This window comes from Carassius auratus, chromosome 29 (genome assembly GCF_003368295.1).
Source record: "Carassius auratus strain Wakin chromosome 29, ASM336829v1, whole genome shotgun sequence".
NCBI classification, from domain to species: domain Eukaryota; kingdom Metazoa; phylum Chordata; class Actinopteri; order Cypriniformes; family Cyprinidae; genus Carassius; species Carassius auratus.
Window position 1 is genome coordinate 3,917,676 of NC_039271.1, and position 14,490 is coordinate 3,932,165.

Below are 14,490 nucleotides of genomic sequence, written 5' to 3' on the forward strand. Positions count from 1 at the left end.
ATACAACATGTTTGAATATTAAAAATGCACAATATGTAGAAATAACCTCACTTTTTATAATGACTTTAAAGTTTATACTACTTTTTCAAATGTTGGCTGATAAATAGAAAAAGCTAACAGCTATCGACTGCAACTCTGTTTAAATGAAGTGTTTCAACTGTTTTATTCACTCTTTAATTCTATTCACCTGCTCTCTTGCATATCATATTTTTATGTAAAATATGGCCACGTTTGAGAGACTCTGAAAGCGTCTCTGACCTTGAAGGCGTATTTTCTGCTTATGTGGTCATCCACGGACAGCATGGAGATGTGGAAGCTGGGCAGGAGGATACTTCCCAAGATTCCCTCTTCTTTCTCATCTGAAGACACAGAGAGAAAGATGTTGTGAATATTAGCATATATTAGGAAGCTGCTAAACTTGCAGCTGAAGCCATGACTGGGGGTTTGAGTAAACAGACAGTCTGGCGGGGCTGATGGGAAAACTGCAGGGTTGTGTTGTGCATCAGAGCGCGTCAATGATGTTGTGATTGCAGACTGCAACCGATCTGTCAAGAGTTGCTTGCCGACTGAGTCAATTCAGAGCGACAGCTGTGTTAACGGTTACTATTAATGTAATAATGTCAACAACAGCACGTTCCCATCATTGGCTTCCTTAAGCCTGAGACTTATCACACCCTTAATGCCATTCATTATTTATAACAATCACATAAAACTAAATTTCATATAAATATATATATATAAAAAAACGCTATTTAATCATCCACCAGACCGTTTAGTCAGTATTTTTATATACATTTGCAGAATGAATGATTCAATGAGTCACTCATAAAGACCTGAATGAACAGAATCAGCTGAGTGAATAATTGAATTAAATAAAAATTAAAAATTAAAAATTAAAAATTAAAAATATAAAATAAAAATTTAAGATTAAAATTAAAAATTTAAATAAAAAAAATAAATGTAAATAAAAAATAATTTTTTTAAATTAATATTAAATTAAATTTATGCGTTTAGCAGACGCTTTTATCCAAAGCAACTTACACTGCATTCAAGCAATGCTCTACCAACTGAGCTACAGGAACACTAATAAATAGGAATAATAACTGGGGATCACTATATTCCTGAATGAATCAGTGTTTTTGAAGTCACTTGTTCAATTCCTGAATGAATCAAAAGGGTTGAATGAAAGATTCAATCATTAACAGATGATTTAACCCATTGTCGTTCATGAATAAGTCAGCGTTTTGGAAGGAACCGACTTGAGTTGATGAATTTCTCACTCATAAAGACACTAATCTGTTTCATTCCTGAATCGAATCGGTTGATTGAAAGATGCAGTCATTTTCTCATAAAGACACTCCACTTGTTTTGTCGCTGAATGAATTGAATCGGTTGAGTAAAAGATTCAACGATTGACTGATTATAAATATATTTTAGTCCTGAATCCATCAGTGTTTTTCAAGAAATTAATCGAGTGAACGAATGACTCACTCAGAAAGACTTGTCGCCAACTACTGGCATGACAATGTAATCTTCAGGAAGAGTTACCGAAAAACCAGTATGTCTATAATATGTCCATGCATGTATATTAACACATACATAATTCGTGTTAAATAGATGTTTGAATTCCTAACCCGAAATATGGGCAATATATATTTTTGTAAGCAAACTCAGCTGACTAACATGCTTGCTATTCCTCAGCCATACAGAACAAACAAGACAACGATGTTTCAGCACTATATGACGCAACTGTCTTTTAAAAGTTCAAGGACTTCAAAGACGACGGAGAAAGCCAGAGTCTTGTGCCCTGCGTTTATCAGTATCCTTATAATGTCTTCTCCGTCAGCCAATAAACAGCTTTGGCCCTCATGGGTCCTGCTGCGAAAGAAGGATCTGATTGCACTGTTGGACTGCTTAATTGCACAATTTATGGAGATCTAAGGAGAGCCCTAAAGAGACTTGAGGAAGCAGATTACTTCCACACATCTTCCTTCCCTGTGTATACTATGAGAGCTTATTAGATCGAGTACTTGATTCTGATTGGACGATTACAATTTTCAGCAGTCAAATATTTCTGAATATGGCTAACTATTCAGAAGCTAAACTAAAACCGTTAACAATTGATAAAGTTTTTCTGAAATGAAAAAAAAGAAAGAAAATATATTAAGTATTTCAAAAATTTGAAAAAGTAAATAAAATTTGTAAAAAAAAAAAAGTTAATTGATATAAAGCTGGAACTCAAATATTTAAATGTAAATAAATACAACTTTAAATGTTAAACGAAAAACTATTAAAATTAATCCAAAATTAAAAAATGCACTTTGAAATAATGAAACGAAATAAAGTTTATATTAGATGAAAAACTAATTAGAAATGTTGTGAATGTTTCTAGCAAAATATAAATATTTCTGAAAATACAAAGTTAATTCAAGATATGAATAAATATTATAATAGTAGATAAACAATACTAAAATAGTAGCTATTGTCAAAGACAACGCTTAGTAACTGTGCAGAGAAACAAGTTTCTGACATGATTCAACACTGATATTAATTTATTTGCTTATTTGTTAAGAAGCCATCCATGATATGTGAGGTAATGTACAGTCAAATAATCATAAGTGCACAATAATCCTCATCAGGACAATCTTACTGAGAAATTCATTCAATATCAAGATAATGACCGGCTGACAGTAAACGATCCATTGTAGAATTAATGAAAATAACCTTTAAATGAATCATTAGACAATCAAGAATCAAGAACCTGGAATCAGAATAATTCAATTGTGAATCTGTGGATTCGAATCACTGCCAAACTTTCAGAAGAGCACATTATAGTATCAACCATTCATTTAGTGTTTTTTCCATATTTACTATGCCATGATTTGAAAAATACACAGCGTAACACCCACAGACAGCAGCGCAAATGTGTCACGTGGACATATGGCAGCAAAAGTCGTTACGTTAATTCTCAAACATCAACAAGAAAATCAGCGTGTGATGAAGTGTGCGCTTGTAAACAGATGCTGGACTCACCTCTGTAGTAGAAGAGGCACATGTCACACAGAACGAACCATCTCTTCTTCCACATCTTCATCCCGGTACTGTCCTGCAAAAGTCCAGCAGCAGTCAATCAAACCAGTCAACCAATCACAGCGCAGCACTGAAAGCCCCGCCCCTTTCCATGCATGCTTATTTCTTCAGACAACACCAAATGTATCTGCTTTGCTGAGATATTGTTATCAATGTCGCTGCTGGTCTCACGAGCATAAACTCATCTCTTTTTCAAGGCAACTCATTTAATTTGAGGCATGAATCATATTCATATTCCTCCCGCGTGTTTTACGGTTTGTTGTGTTAATGTTTGAACCGTGCAAGCATGTAAATTTTAATTCAGACAACAAAGCCTGGTGATTTCGCTTGTGCTGCGGGAGCAGCTTTGATGGAGGATGTTTGGGGAAGAGGAGAGACCACCTCTGATGTTGTGTTTTTCCTGGAAACATGCTGCTTTCAAAGCAACGCTGGCGTAGCGATCGCACACACAAAGACTCTAGCTACTGATACGGCCGTAACGCTTTTTGTGTTTATTTCACTCTGCCTCTTAGATGGTGAAGAATGTGATGCAAAAGCACAAATGTGCTTGTGGAGTTGTGAATGTGGTGCATAAAAACACAGGCAGATGAAGCACAGATGAAACGTTTGATGGATAAGTGCAGGCGAATCTCCGAAACCGTGACCATAAGCAACTACAAAACCATCAAAACTGTTTAACTAATAACTTTTATCTCAGCTGGACTTGTACTGTGACATAACCATTGCATTTTTAAAGTACATTAGAGGACTATGGAAATAAATATTACTGTAATGCAAAACTAAATTATATTAATATGCAAATATAATTATATTTAATGAAATATAAAATAATCTTTTAAATAAATTTGTAATTAAATTATACTTATTTTATTTAAATTAAAATCTTTTTCTCATTACGTTAATGAGAATCTACGGCTGAATGTGCTTAATTGTGAAGAAAATAGTTAAAATGCATAAAAACACGCTATATATTCATTTCCTGTTGAAGTACTTCAGAATATCAAGGACATGTATATCATTACCGCAATGAAAACAAAAGCATAATAATATATAAATATAACTATTTATTAATCTTCTGGGGTATCTAAATAAAGATATTAAAGCCAGACGGAAAATACTAGACATTGCGTTGGTTTCACATGGATTACTTTACCAGAGAATATTAGTTTTTCCCGATAAGAAAACTTAATTTAAAAGCAGCCATGTCAAGCTTTCTATAGATATGTCTCTGATGTCTTTGTGTTGAGTAATCATTGAGTTTCACTTCATTTTTGTGATGCGTTTATAAATGAAGATAACGGAGACAAAGGCAGCAGAAGCGTAACCTGTTCGTTTTCTTTAATTTACAAAAGCACAAAGTTTTGTTGTATTCATGAGTGCTTACAAATAAACGTAGACCCTTTACAGATTCGACTGATGTTTTGCATTTTGCTCTTAATTGAATGATCAAATGATCAAAAATGGCACAAAGCGCATTTGTCGACCCCAGAAGGTTAAATTAAAAAATAACATTTTAATAAAAATAAATAAACAAACAGTACAATTATACCTAAATGTCAGAACAGAAAGATTGATGAGGGTTTTTATTACAGCAATAAGAAAATAAGGAGGGTAAAAAAATTACTGTTATAAAATGTTATAATAATGTTTAAAAAACCACAAAAACTCAAATTTTCCCAAATTTTTTACTGTTGATGTACTTTTTAGTTCCACGGTAATACAAATTATTACCATGATGCAATGCAAACATATAATAAATAAATACAATTTAATAAATAAAAAATAATAATAACTTAAGACTAAAATACAACGTGAGAATGGGAGGATTGAGAGTGATGAGATTTTTTTTTTACAGCATTACATTAATTAGAATCTATGTCCTAATGTGCTTAATTGTCATAACAGTGTTATAATGCAAAAAGGATCTGATTGACGTTCCTCATAATTTTTACAAAGCTTTTTTTTCCTGTATATTTTTACATGAGATTCTCTCACACATTTGCAAGATCTATTAATGGTTTGTACGAGTGCCAGAGCCACAAACCTGTTTGTAAAGCCAGCCGTTCTTCACCACCGGGGCGTTGGGGTTCCTCCTGATGGAGTTGGACCTCTTCCCAAAGTTGTGGACTTTCTTTGAAGACCTGGACAGCTGCAAAGAGGGTGAGAGGAGATTATTCTCAGAAACCACACTTGTGAGGGCTCAAGCTTGCCTGTTTAAATTATTCAGCGATGGAGTTGTAAATAATTACAACTTAGTAGTGAAGTCATTTAGCATAGCTCAAAACAAGGCATGTGAGGCATGCATTATGAATCAACAGCACTTACAAACCCTCAGAATGTTAAAAAGCTGCTTAACCGAAGCCAAAAGACATGTAGGAGTTTTTTTTTTCAATTCAGCAACAGTTCAATAAATAAGTTAATATTGCGTTATATTTTGGACACCGTATTGCCTGTTTTTGCTAAATCTTGCCCATAAAAATATCTATAAAACCAATTTTTTGTGAATCTACCAAGAACACACAGTGGTGTTTCGTTTCAAAATGAATCCGCGTTTTGAACAAATCGGATGAAACAATGATTCAATGAATCATTCCTAAATGAATCATCCATTTAAATAAATTAATTAAATGAATGACTCGTATATCTAAATACCAATTCAGATGTAGCTTCTAAAAAAGTTTTTTATTTGATGTTGAATCAAACAAAATGTTTATTTCTAAAGCTACTTTTTGCCTAATTTATGTTTTTTGCATTCAACACAACATTGACTTCAAATGATCTTTTGGTGGTAATTTCTCAGCCAAATTTAACGCGTGATTAATTTTTGATTAATTTAAACGTTGTGCAATTAATTAGATAAACTTTAATCACTTGACAGCCCTTATTTATATATGCACATACTGTATTCATATGCATGTTCATTTAATTATTTGAGAAACACCAGCACCCTGAGACACACCCATTCATTATATTTTTTATGTTATACAGAGTTTAGAGATGTGCAAAATGATATTTTCGGTGGGTTGTCTGAATGACATGGTGACTAGTCTTTTAAAAGCCTTGAATAATGAGCCAGGTTTAAAAACCACTCAGAGACACAGTTTCCATCCTGATATTTTTAATGCAAGATTAAAAATGCATGATGATTATTTGAATTAATGTACATTGAAAAACATCAATGCTTGCCCGAGATGGGCGTTTAACTAGCTGTATAACTAGTTGCCTATCCCAACCCATTGCATTTTTATGAATCTCCATATCAACTCAACATCACCAAGCAAAGACAATGAAGCAAATGTGCAGTAATGAGGACAGTAATTGTGTAACATGCTATTGATGCATGATGGGACAGTCCAAGCTGTCACACTGGAACTAGGCCAAGGTCAGCGAGTTAGTTAGTGACTCACTCTGGTTGTGGGACTGCTGGGATGTGTGGTATAGTCTGAGCCGCCCGTGTAGTTCGACGCTTCACTCATGGTGCTGGTTGGACGTTCTTCCTTGTCGGCCGCTGGTGCTTTTGTCACTGGTCTGGAAGAGGGGACAGGAAGGAAAGAGGAGGAACATCACAAATTAATCTTAACTGTACATTATTCAGACTTATTGTACTCTATTGCACTGCATGCTGTCAATACCACAGCCAATGCTTTACTCAAAAGCTTCTACAAGAACGAAACTTGAAACGAAGCAAAAGAGAAAGGCAATACTGGCTAGATAAATTGTTTGCTGCATGCAAAGTAACCAACTTATTGACGATGGTTTATCTACAGAAAATAATGGTCATTTTAAAGCATAAAATATGTATATATTTAAGCAATATATAAACGTTAACACTTTATAATAGGGAAAACGTATTCACTATTAACTATGACTTTCCTCTCAATAAATTCATAATTTGCTGCTTATTATTATTATTATTAATAGTTAGTAATTTCGTTGTTAAATTTAGGTATTGGGTAGGATTAGGGATGCAGAATAAGGCATTAATATGTGCTTAATTAGTACTAATAAATGGCTAATATTCTAGTAATTTGCAACTAGTTAAGGGACCGTAAAATAAAGTGTTACCATATAAATATTAGACAACATTTACAATATTTATATATTAATGTGATCTAGAAATATTGTAACATTTTATTCATAATGTATACGCAAGTTTACACGCAAATTTTTCAAGATGGCTTCATATGAATTGGCGAGTCTGTCCTCCAACAAAAAAACGACCATATAGGTCGTTTGTGCAAGCCCCTTATTACAACCTATATTTACGTTTTAAAGTTAAGCGCCCTCTAGCGGGCGTAAAAATAACAACAGTATCGCATTGCGTCTGTCATCATGAAATGACGTATAACGCCATTACCAATCAAAATGCACGTTTATTTAAATGCAATGTGTGTGCTTTTTAAGCCCCTAAACCTAACCCTCACAGAAATCATGCTAAATTATGATTTATTGAGCATATACATTTTCATGCACGTCCATTCCCTGGGATCAAACCCATGATAGGATGATTGCATATCAAGGTATAATGCAATAATCTACAAACTGAGCTACACGAAACGCAAATCAGAATGCAAAAAAAAAAAAAAAAAAAGAGTACAAAACATTAATATGAAAACAACCTTTTGCCAATAGGGGCGCTATTGTAGTATACGCTCTGATGGGTCGTATTTCAGCGATTTGGACAAACGACCTGTACGAGCGTATTGGTTTGAATTGGCAGGATTTTTTATCAATGCATTGAGAAAATATCAGATAATTACCCGTTGTTTAGAATAAAGACTACAATCTTCAAAGCTACATGATTAATTTACCTTGTATTTGTAATTTATTTCAAATAAAGAATAGCATCGTATTCTGTTGTCAGTATTCATTGCAGAATCCAAAGTAATTTTGCATGACTGAAATCTAGTCTAAAGCACAAATAACCTTTTTACTTCGAATTGCTTAAAAATACCAAACAACAAAAACAGACAGCATTTTTGCCAAGGACGACATCAGGTTTAAAAGACCAAGAAGTCCCTGAAGGCCAAGTGATTGCTGTGCAGATGAATGAGGAAAGTTCTTGAGCTTCTGTAGGCCTTTAATAAGCCAAAGCACTTCAGCATTGAGGGAGAATGAGAATTAGAGAAAGATAGGAGACAGGCCCCATGCATCAAAGCAATTACTCACTCCACGTCTCCTCTGATCTACTCCCACACAATTGACAACTTTAAAGGGCCCGCCATCTCCGGCTCTGACATGCCACATCTGCAGTTTATGACCCAGTCAAGCAGAAGGGCAAATGCAAACCCAACGCCAGAGAAGTCAAGTTTTTAAAGAAAACTCCACCGTCTTATTTAACAAAAGTGAAGAGAACACACAATAAATAAGCCCTGAAATCCCACGGCATGCAGACGCTCAATCGGGAGGCATTGTCCTGCAGGGATGGCCTATATTTCGATGCTACGGTAGAGCGACGACGTCTAGGGAAAGCTCTGCTATCTGGAGCAAGGGAGAGGAGAAAACACAAGAGTAAAATATAAGAGCTGTCTGGCTTCTGGGTCACGTCGCATGAGGAAAAAACTTTCTGTTTTACAAAAGGCTGAAAATTAGCCGCGGTTAAACAGAAGGTTAAATGCATATTTGTGCATTTAAAGGAATGGTTCAGTCGGATGGTTCAAAAACGACACCTGCCATGTTAGGGGTAGGGTTCAGGCTTTTTCAATTGGAACTGAAACTGTCAACTGAAGACTTAAGACACAAGCAACTGATTTTGCATTGGAAACGAACACAAAGAGACACTTTGTGAGATGGTCAAAACAGTCAGCAGTCATGCACACACCAGCACCAGGAAAAATACAAAACACTACATATCAGCCCATCCTGGAGACATTTGAGGAAGAACAGAGTGGAAAGTCGGGTCAGGGTAGCACACAGATCCAAGTACGACCTTTCAGGCCACTGATCTCAAATTAAATTGAGCATTCAACATGGCTATTAGCGTTCATTAATTAATCTCTTCTTAAATAATGAGCTTTGGCGTGCGCTTGGTAGCCACGCCGGCGGCCATCATTCAGCTGACATCTGACGCCGTCTTTAGAGGAAGAGTGGCAGCGAGTGTGAAATTAGCCCCATGTCAAGTGGCTAAAGTGCGCTGAATCCAGAGATAATTGACGAAGGGGAGGTTCAGAAGGGTGTGTGGGTTGCTTTGGCACCGGCTCGACTGGAGGTCACTAAAATGCGCGAGTCATGCCAGGCTTTAAAACACTGTCTGCCATCATTTGTTGCTCACACCCTTCAACTTGTGGCAGCATCATTTGAGGAGGTTAAACCCAAGAGGCCACGAAGAACGTTAAGAAAATATCACAAAACTGGCGGCAACCATAAAACCGTTTTAACTTAACGTTAAAGAGTCAAAGCCTGTCACTTAATGGCAGAAACGAGCAGAATGGCATCACTCTAGATGTGATGGGAGACCACCAGAGGCACGTGTACGTCAAGCCCCAATGTGCTGTTTGCTAAGTTGTGACTTGTGATGAATGAGTGTTTCATCTCCGTCCAGCGTTAGTCGCGACTGTTTACAGATTCAAAGTGCTCCGTCTCGTCATGATGCGTGGGATTACAGGACCCCAGCCCAAGTGGCTGACGACAACATAATTCATTTCTGACAGAGCAACTTCAACACAAAGAGATTGATGTTTCAAACTCAATGTGGGTAAGACATATCTAACATATCTCCACATTAGTGATATCAGGCAATCCAGTTGAAAAAGCGCCTTGGGTTAGAGTTTGGGCAGAAATAATGAGACAGAAGGACAAAACAACCAGAGACCCCAGCAAAGCATTACCTGTTTAAAACAGGATGGACAAGTTTCCCACAATTCAGGCTAGAAAACAGAAAAAAAAGAAAGAAAATGAACTGAATGTATAATCAAAAGATGATGATTAAATGGCAAACCATAAAAAATCCATCTTAAACCTGACGGTGGATGCTGGTTTTAAATGGTTGAAACCATGAAATGAAGGCTCATGGCAACCGTACTGGAAAATCCAGCTAAAACCAGCTTTTGACGGTAGACGCTGGTTTAAATGGTTTCTAAATGGTCATTAACTGATGATAGACAAATAGTTTCAAAAGAACTACAGTGGTCATTAACTAAAATGGTCAAATGAAGAGCATGAATGGCAACCATACTGGAAAATCCAGCTAAAACCAGCTTCTGATGGTAGAAATTGGTTTTATATGGTTTCTACAGAACTACAGTAGTCATTAACTGAAATGCTCAAATGAAGAAGATGAATGGCAACCCTACTGGAAAATCCAGCTAAAACTAGCGTCTCATGGTAGTTGCTGGTTTTATATGGTTTCCAGGTGGTCTTTTCCTGATAATATACACTGGTTTTATATGGTTTCTACAATAGGTGGTCATAGACTGAAACAATAAAATGAAGATTCATGCCAACCCTACCAGACAATCCAGCTAAAACCAGTTTCTGATAGTAAATGCTGGTTTTATATGGTTTCTACAGATCTAGTGGTTTTACAATGGTCATTACCTGAAACAGTCAAATGAAGAGGATTCATTTTAACCCTACTTGAAACTCCAGCTAAATCTAGCTTCTCACAGTAGACACTGGTTTTATATGGTTTCTACAACAAGGGGGTCATTGGCTGAAATAATCAAATGAAGAAGTTTAATGGCGACTCTTTTAATTGGCAACTCTTGGTTTTATATGGTTGAAACCATGAAATGAAGAAGATTCATGGCATCCCTTATGAGAAATCCAGCTAAAACCGGTTTCTGATTGTAGCCGTTGGTTTAAATGGTTTCTAGGAGATCATTAAGTGAAACCGTTCAATGAAGAAAATATAATGCCAACTCTGCTGGAAAATCCAGCTAAAATCGGTTTCGGACTCTAAATGCTGGTTTTATATGGTTTCTAATAGGGTTAGGTTTAGGGTCATGCTAATCATGCTGGTGGGATAAAGGTTGACCTGGTTGGTTAAGCTAGATTTCCAACTTGAGATGATATGACTTGAGTTTTCCAGCAAGGAAACATTTGAGAACAAATACGAGAAAGGAATGAAGGTGGTGTGGAAGAAATTATTATGGAGCAAAATTATTAGCCTCAAGACACTGGATCCATAATGAAACTGATAGACATACGGCTCACATTATTTTCTGTTTAATTACACTGACACCTGTGGTTTTCGCACCAAAGTTTCCCCTAAAATCCGCCGTCGCCTCACGGGCCTGATTCATCTCAGCAGGTTGTGACGTTGCTGAAGGCGACTCAATCTGTCGCACAACAACCTTCACCTAAACTAGCCGTGATGTACTGCAGTCATAATGCTAATAGACTTTTCTTTATTCTTTAATTTTCAATCAAGTTGTAATTTTAGTTTTTTATTTTATTGAACACAATTGAGTTTAAATGTTATTCAATATCATGAGTGTATTTAGGATAAATAAAATGCTAACTGGGAACATTTTCTATATACATTTAATCTGTACATATATATATATATATATATTGTGCAAAGTAAACATAAGGTGGGGAAATTTTATTTGCAGACAATTTAAAACTACAGCAATTAAAATTGTCCAATAATTTCATGTTTAACTATAATGTCATTTTTTTATTCTGTTCAACTTCACTTTAATGTTTTTATTTTCTTGTTTTACCCCTAAACCTACTCTTGCAATCTTAAAATATTAAAGCTTAATTTCAAATGTAAACTAAAAATAAAAATAAAAATAGAATTTACATTTTAAAATTCTAATTTTTGTGTGTGAAAAGTATTTATATCAAATCTTCAAAAATTACAAATAATATTTTGTAATATCCAATCAATGGTGTAATTTTGTTTAAATTATACATAAAGTGCGTAAAATTAATCATATTTAATTTATATTTAATATGCATAACATGTTAGCAATTTATTTAAAAAAAGTTCCATACACACACACACACACACACACACACATATATATATATGAACAGACTTCCCGTGACGTATATATTGGCCAACACAATAAATAATGCTCTGTTTAAACAAATATTTTAATAAAAATCAGTCGACCGACTAAATCAAATTCAGTGTTTTTTTTTTCATTTGTTTGAATATTTTGTAACCTGGACAGTTTAGAAAAAAAATGTTTACAAAAATTAAATAAAGTAGGGATCGTTTGAAAAGAGTTTATTTTCAAAATGGTTTCAGTAACAGAGGGCATCAGATGCTTTAGTCAGAGTTTGTACGGCCCAGCGAGCGCCATTACGGCCTCATACATCAACAGAGCGCCACAAAATGAGGAAATATGAGGTGGGTGGAAAAAATTAGTGCGTAATTTAATGAGCTTCCACTATGATGATGAGAAACGAGGGCACTTCAGGCCGAACGCTGCAGACGTGTGTCGCAGTGTAGCGAAAGTGACTGCATCTGGATCTCATAACAAGCTCTGTGTGAAATCACACGATCAGAAGTTAAAAACAGATCAGGAGCAGCAGAACCGAGCCTCTGTAATCTCACTATCAGGAGAGCCAAGTATTTAAACCCATTAGCCTCTTCCATTAGTGCCACAGGGCAACAGTCAGGCGGTTAGCACCACATCACTCACTTGCTCTTTACAACATCAGCTTTCTGACGTGACTGTGTTTAATTACAGGAGGTGTGCAAACAAGTGCAAATGGACATCAACATATCAGCTAATCCTGGTTTAAAAATGTTTCAAATAACATTTCCAGCATGGAACGCTACTGAAAATATTATGTAATTTGAGATGTCACGGAAATGACATTTCGGTAAAAATGTCTAATATATACAGTGTGTGTATGTATATGTGTGTGTGTGTGTGTGTAAATAATATTTTTTTTTTACATCAGATAAAATAAAAGTACAGCTAGTGTGCAACGTGTTTAAATATTTAAATTCAATTAGCTAAAAATATTTTGGTTACATGAAAGTCTAATTAAAAATGTAACATTTTACTATGACTATATATATTTTCAAATACGTGTCATGTTTAAACGTTATTGTTTTACCACTAAACCCACACTTTCAACTATAATGAAAAGCCATTATGAAATCATATTATATAAATGTGATTACACATTTTTTTTTACAAAATGATATAACAATAAAGAAAAAGATTATGACGCTTTTAAATATATTCTTCAAAACTGATTTTGTGCAAATTAAACGAAATGTGGGAACACTGTCATTTTAAAACTACTCAAAACTTATACATTTTTTTTTCCACTTTATTTTGTAAAAGTAATTGTAAAACATCACATTTTGCTATAAAGAATAAATTTTTACTGCTTTTCAAATGTTTAATGCTTAGATTTTATTATTACACTAATCTCAGAAAGTATGAAAATACATAAGAATGTGAATTATTAGATTTTTTTAAAATACAATATGATATGAAACTAAAGAAAAAATATTGTGAATACATTTGTAATAAAAAAAAACATTTTTTAATTTGGAGTTCTGGACGTTTTTAAATTTCAAAACTGATTTTGTGCAAACTTAAACAAGAAATGTGGGGAAACTCAAATCCAATAAAAGTGTCAAATTTTACGGTTAACTATCTATTTTTAATATTTTTAATATGCATTTGATGTTAAGATTTGATTGTTTTAACACTAAATCCAGACTTTCAGTCTTAAAGCACGAAAATCCATTATAAAAATGTGAATTATAATCTTTTTTAAATATAATATACATATACATATATACATATACACATATATACATACACACACACACACACACACTTTTTAATAATTTATTTTGAACAAAATCTGAAAATTTTAAAGTATTAAAATGTTATTTACATTAGATAAAAAAATAATAAAAATAAAAAAACGGTCGATACTCTGGAAACGTTTATTGTCCGGCTGATTAAGACAATGGCATTAAAATGCAATGCAGCCTAAAACACGAATCTATGACTTGACAACAGGGAGCTGAATGTCCAAAATTTCAATTTCACGTCTAATTAAATGCCCTAAGGACCCTAAACATCTCAATGTCTCACTTTCTCCTGATTTCTTTTGCTAGCAACTGTTTTCTCTCTAAACCTCAGCAACAAACCAATCAAAAAGATGAGAAAAGATCTGGAGCTAAAGGAAAACCCAGACGTTTCAGATGATCTCACACGGTGCACAAACACACACCTCAGAGTGAGACTTTCTCACGCCGTCGAGTAAAGATACGTGCAAATCTCATTAACACCGACTTCACAGAAAAGCAAGATGGAGGTGATAATTGAAACGGGTAGAAACAAGGGTCCTGCCATCAGCAGCAAAGCAAATCTAAATGAGTTTACTTCTCTCATTATTCGCCGTGTTCAGTCCTCTCTGAAAAACTCATTCAATCAAAAATGAATGTTGTTTGCTCTCTCTCGTGTTGTT

General features: G+C 34.7%; 1 protein-coding gene across 8 annotated transcripts in view; it reads right to left on the reverse strand.

The window, feature by feature from the left end:
* The window catches only part of LOC113047887 (pleckstrin homology domain-containing family A member 5), a 133,602-nt gene that overhangs the window by 36,215 nt on the left and 82,897 nt on the right, over positions 1-14,490 (reverse strand). For 6 of the 8 annotated variants that reach the window (XM_026209251.1, XM_026209250.1, XM_026209249.1 and 3 more), the window contains 4 exons: positions 6,498-6,618; positions 5,135-5,239; positions 3,034-3,106; positions 259-359 (listed from right to left, as the gene is read on the reverse strand). In XM_026209251.1, coding sequence (XP_026065036.1) covers positions 259-359; positions 3,034-3,106; positions 5,135-5,239; positions 6,498-6,618 — 400 coding nt within the window. Of the gene's footprint in view, positions 1-258; positions 360-3,033; positions 3,107-5,134; positions 5,240-6,497; positions 6,619-9,917; positions 9,957-14,490 lie in introns of all 8 variants that reach the window. The other 2 variants (XR_003276361.1, XM_026209243.1) reach the window with 1 other exon arrangement.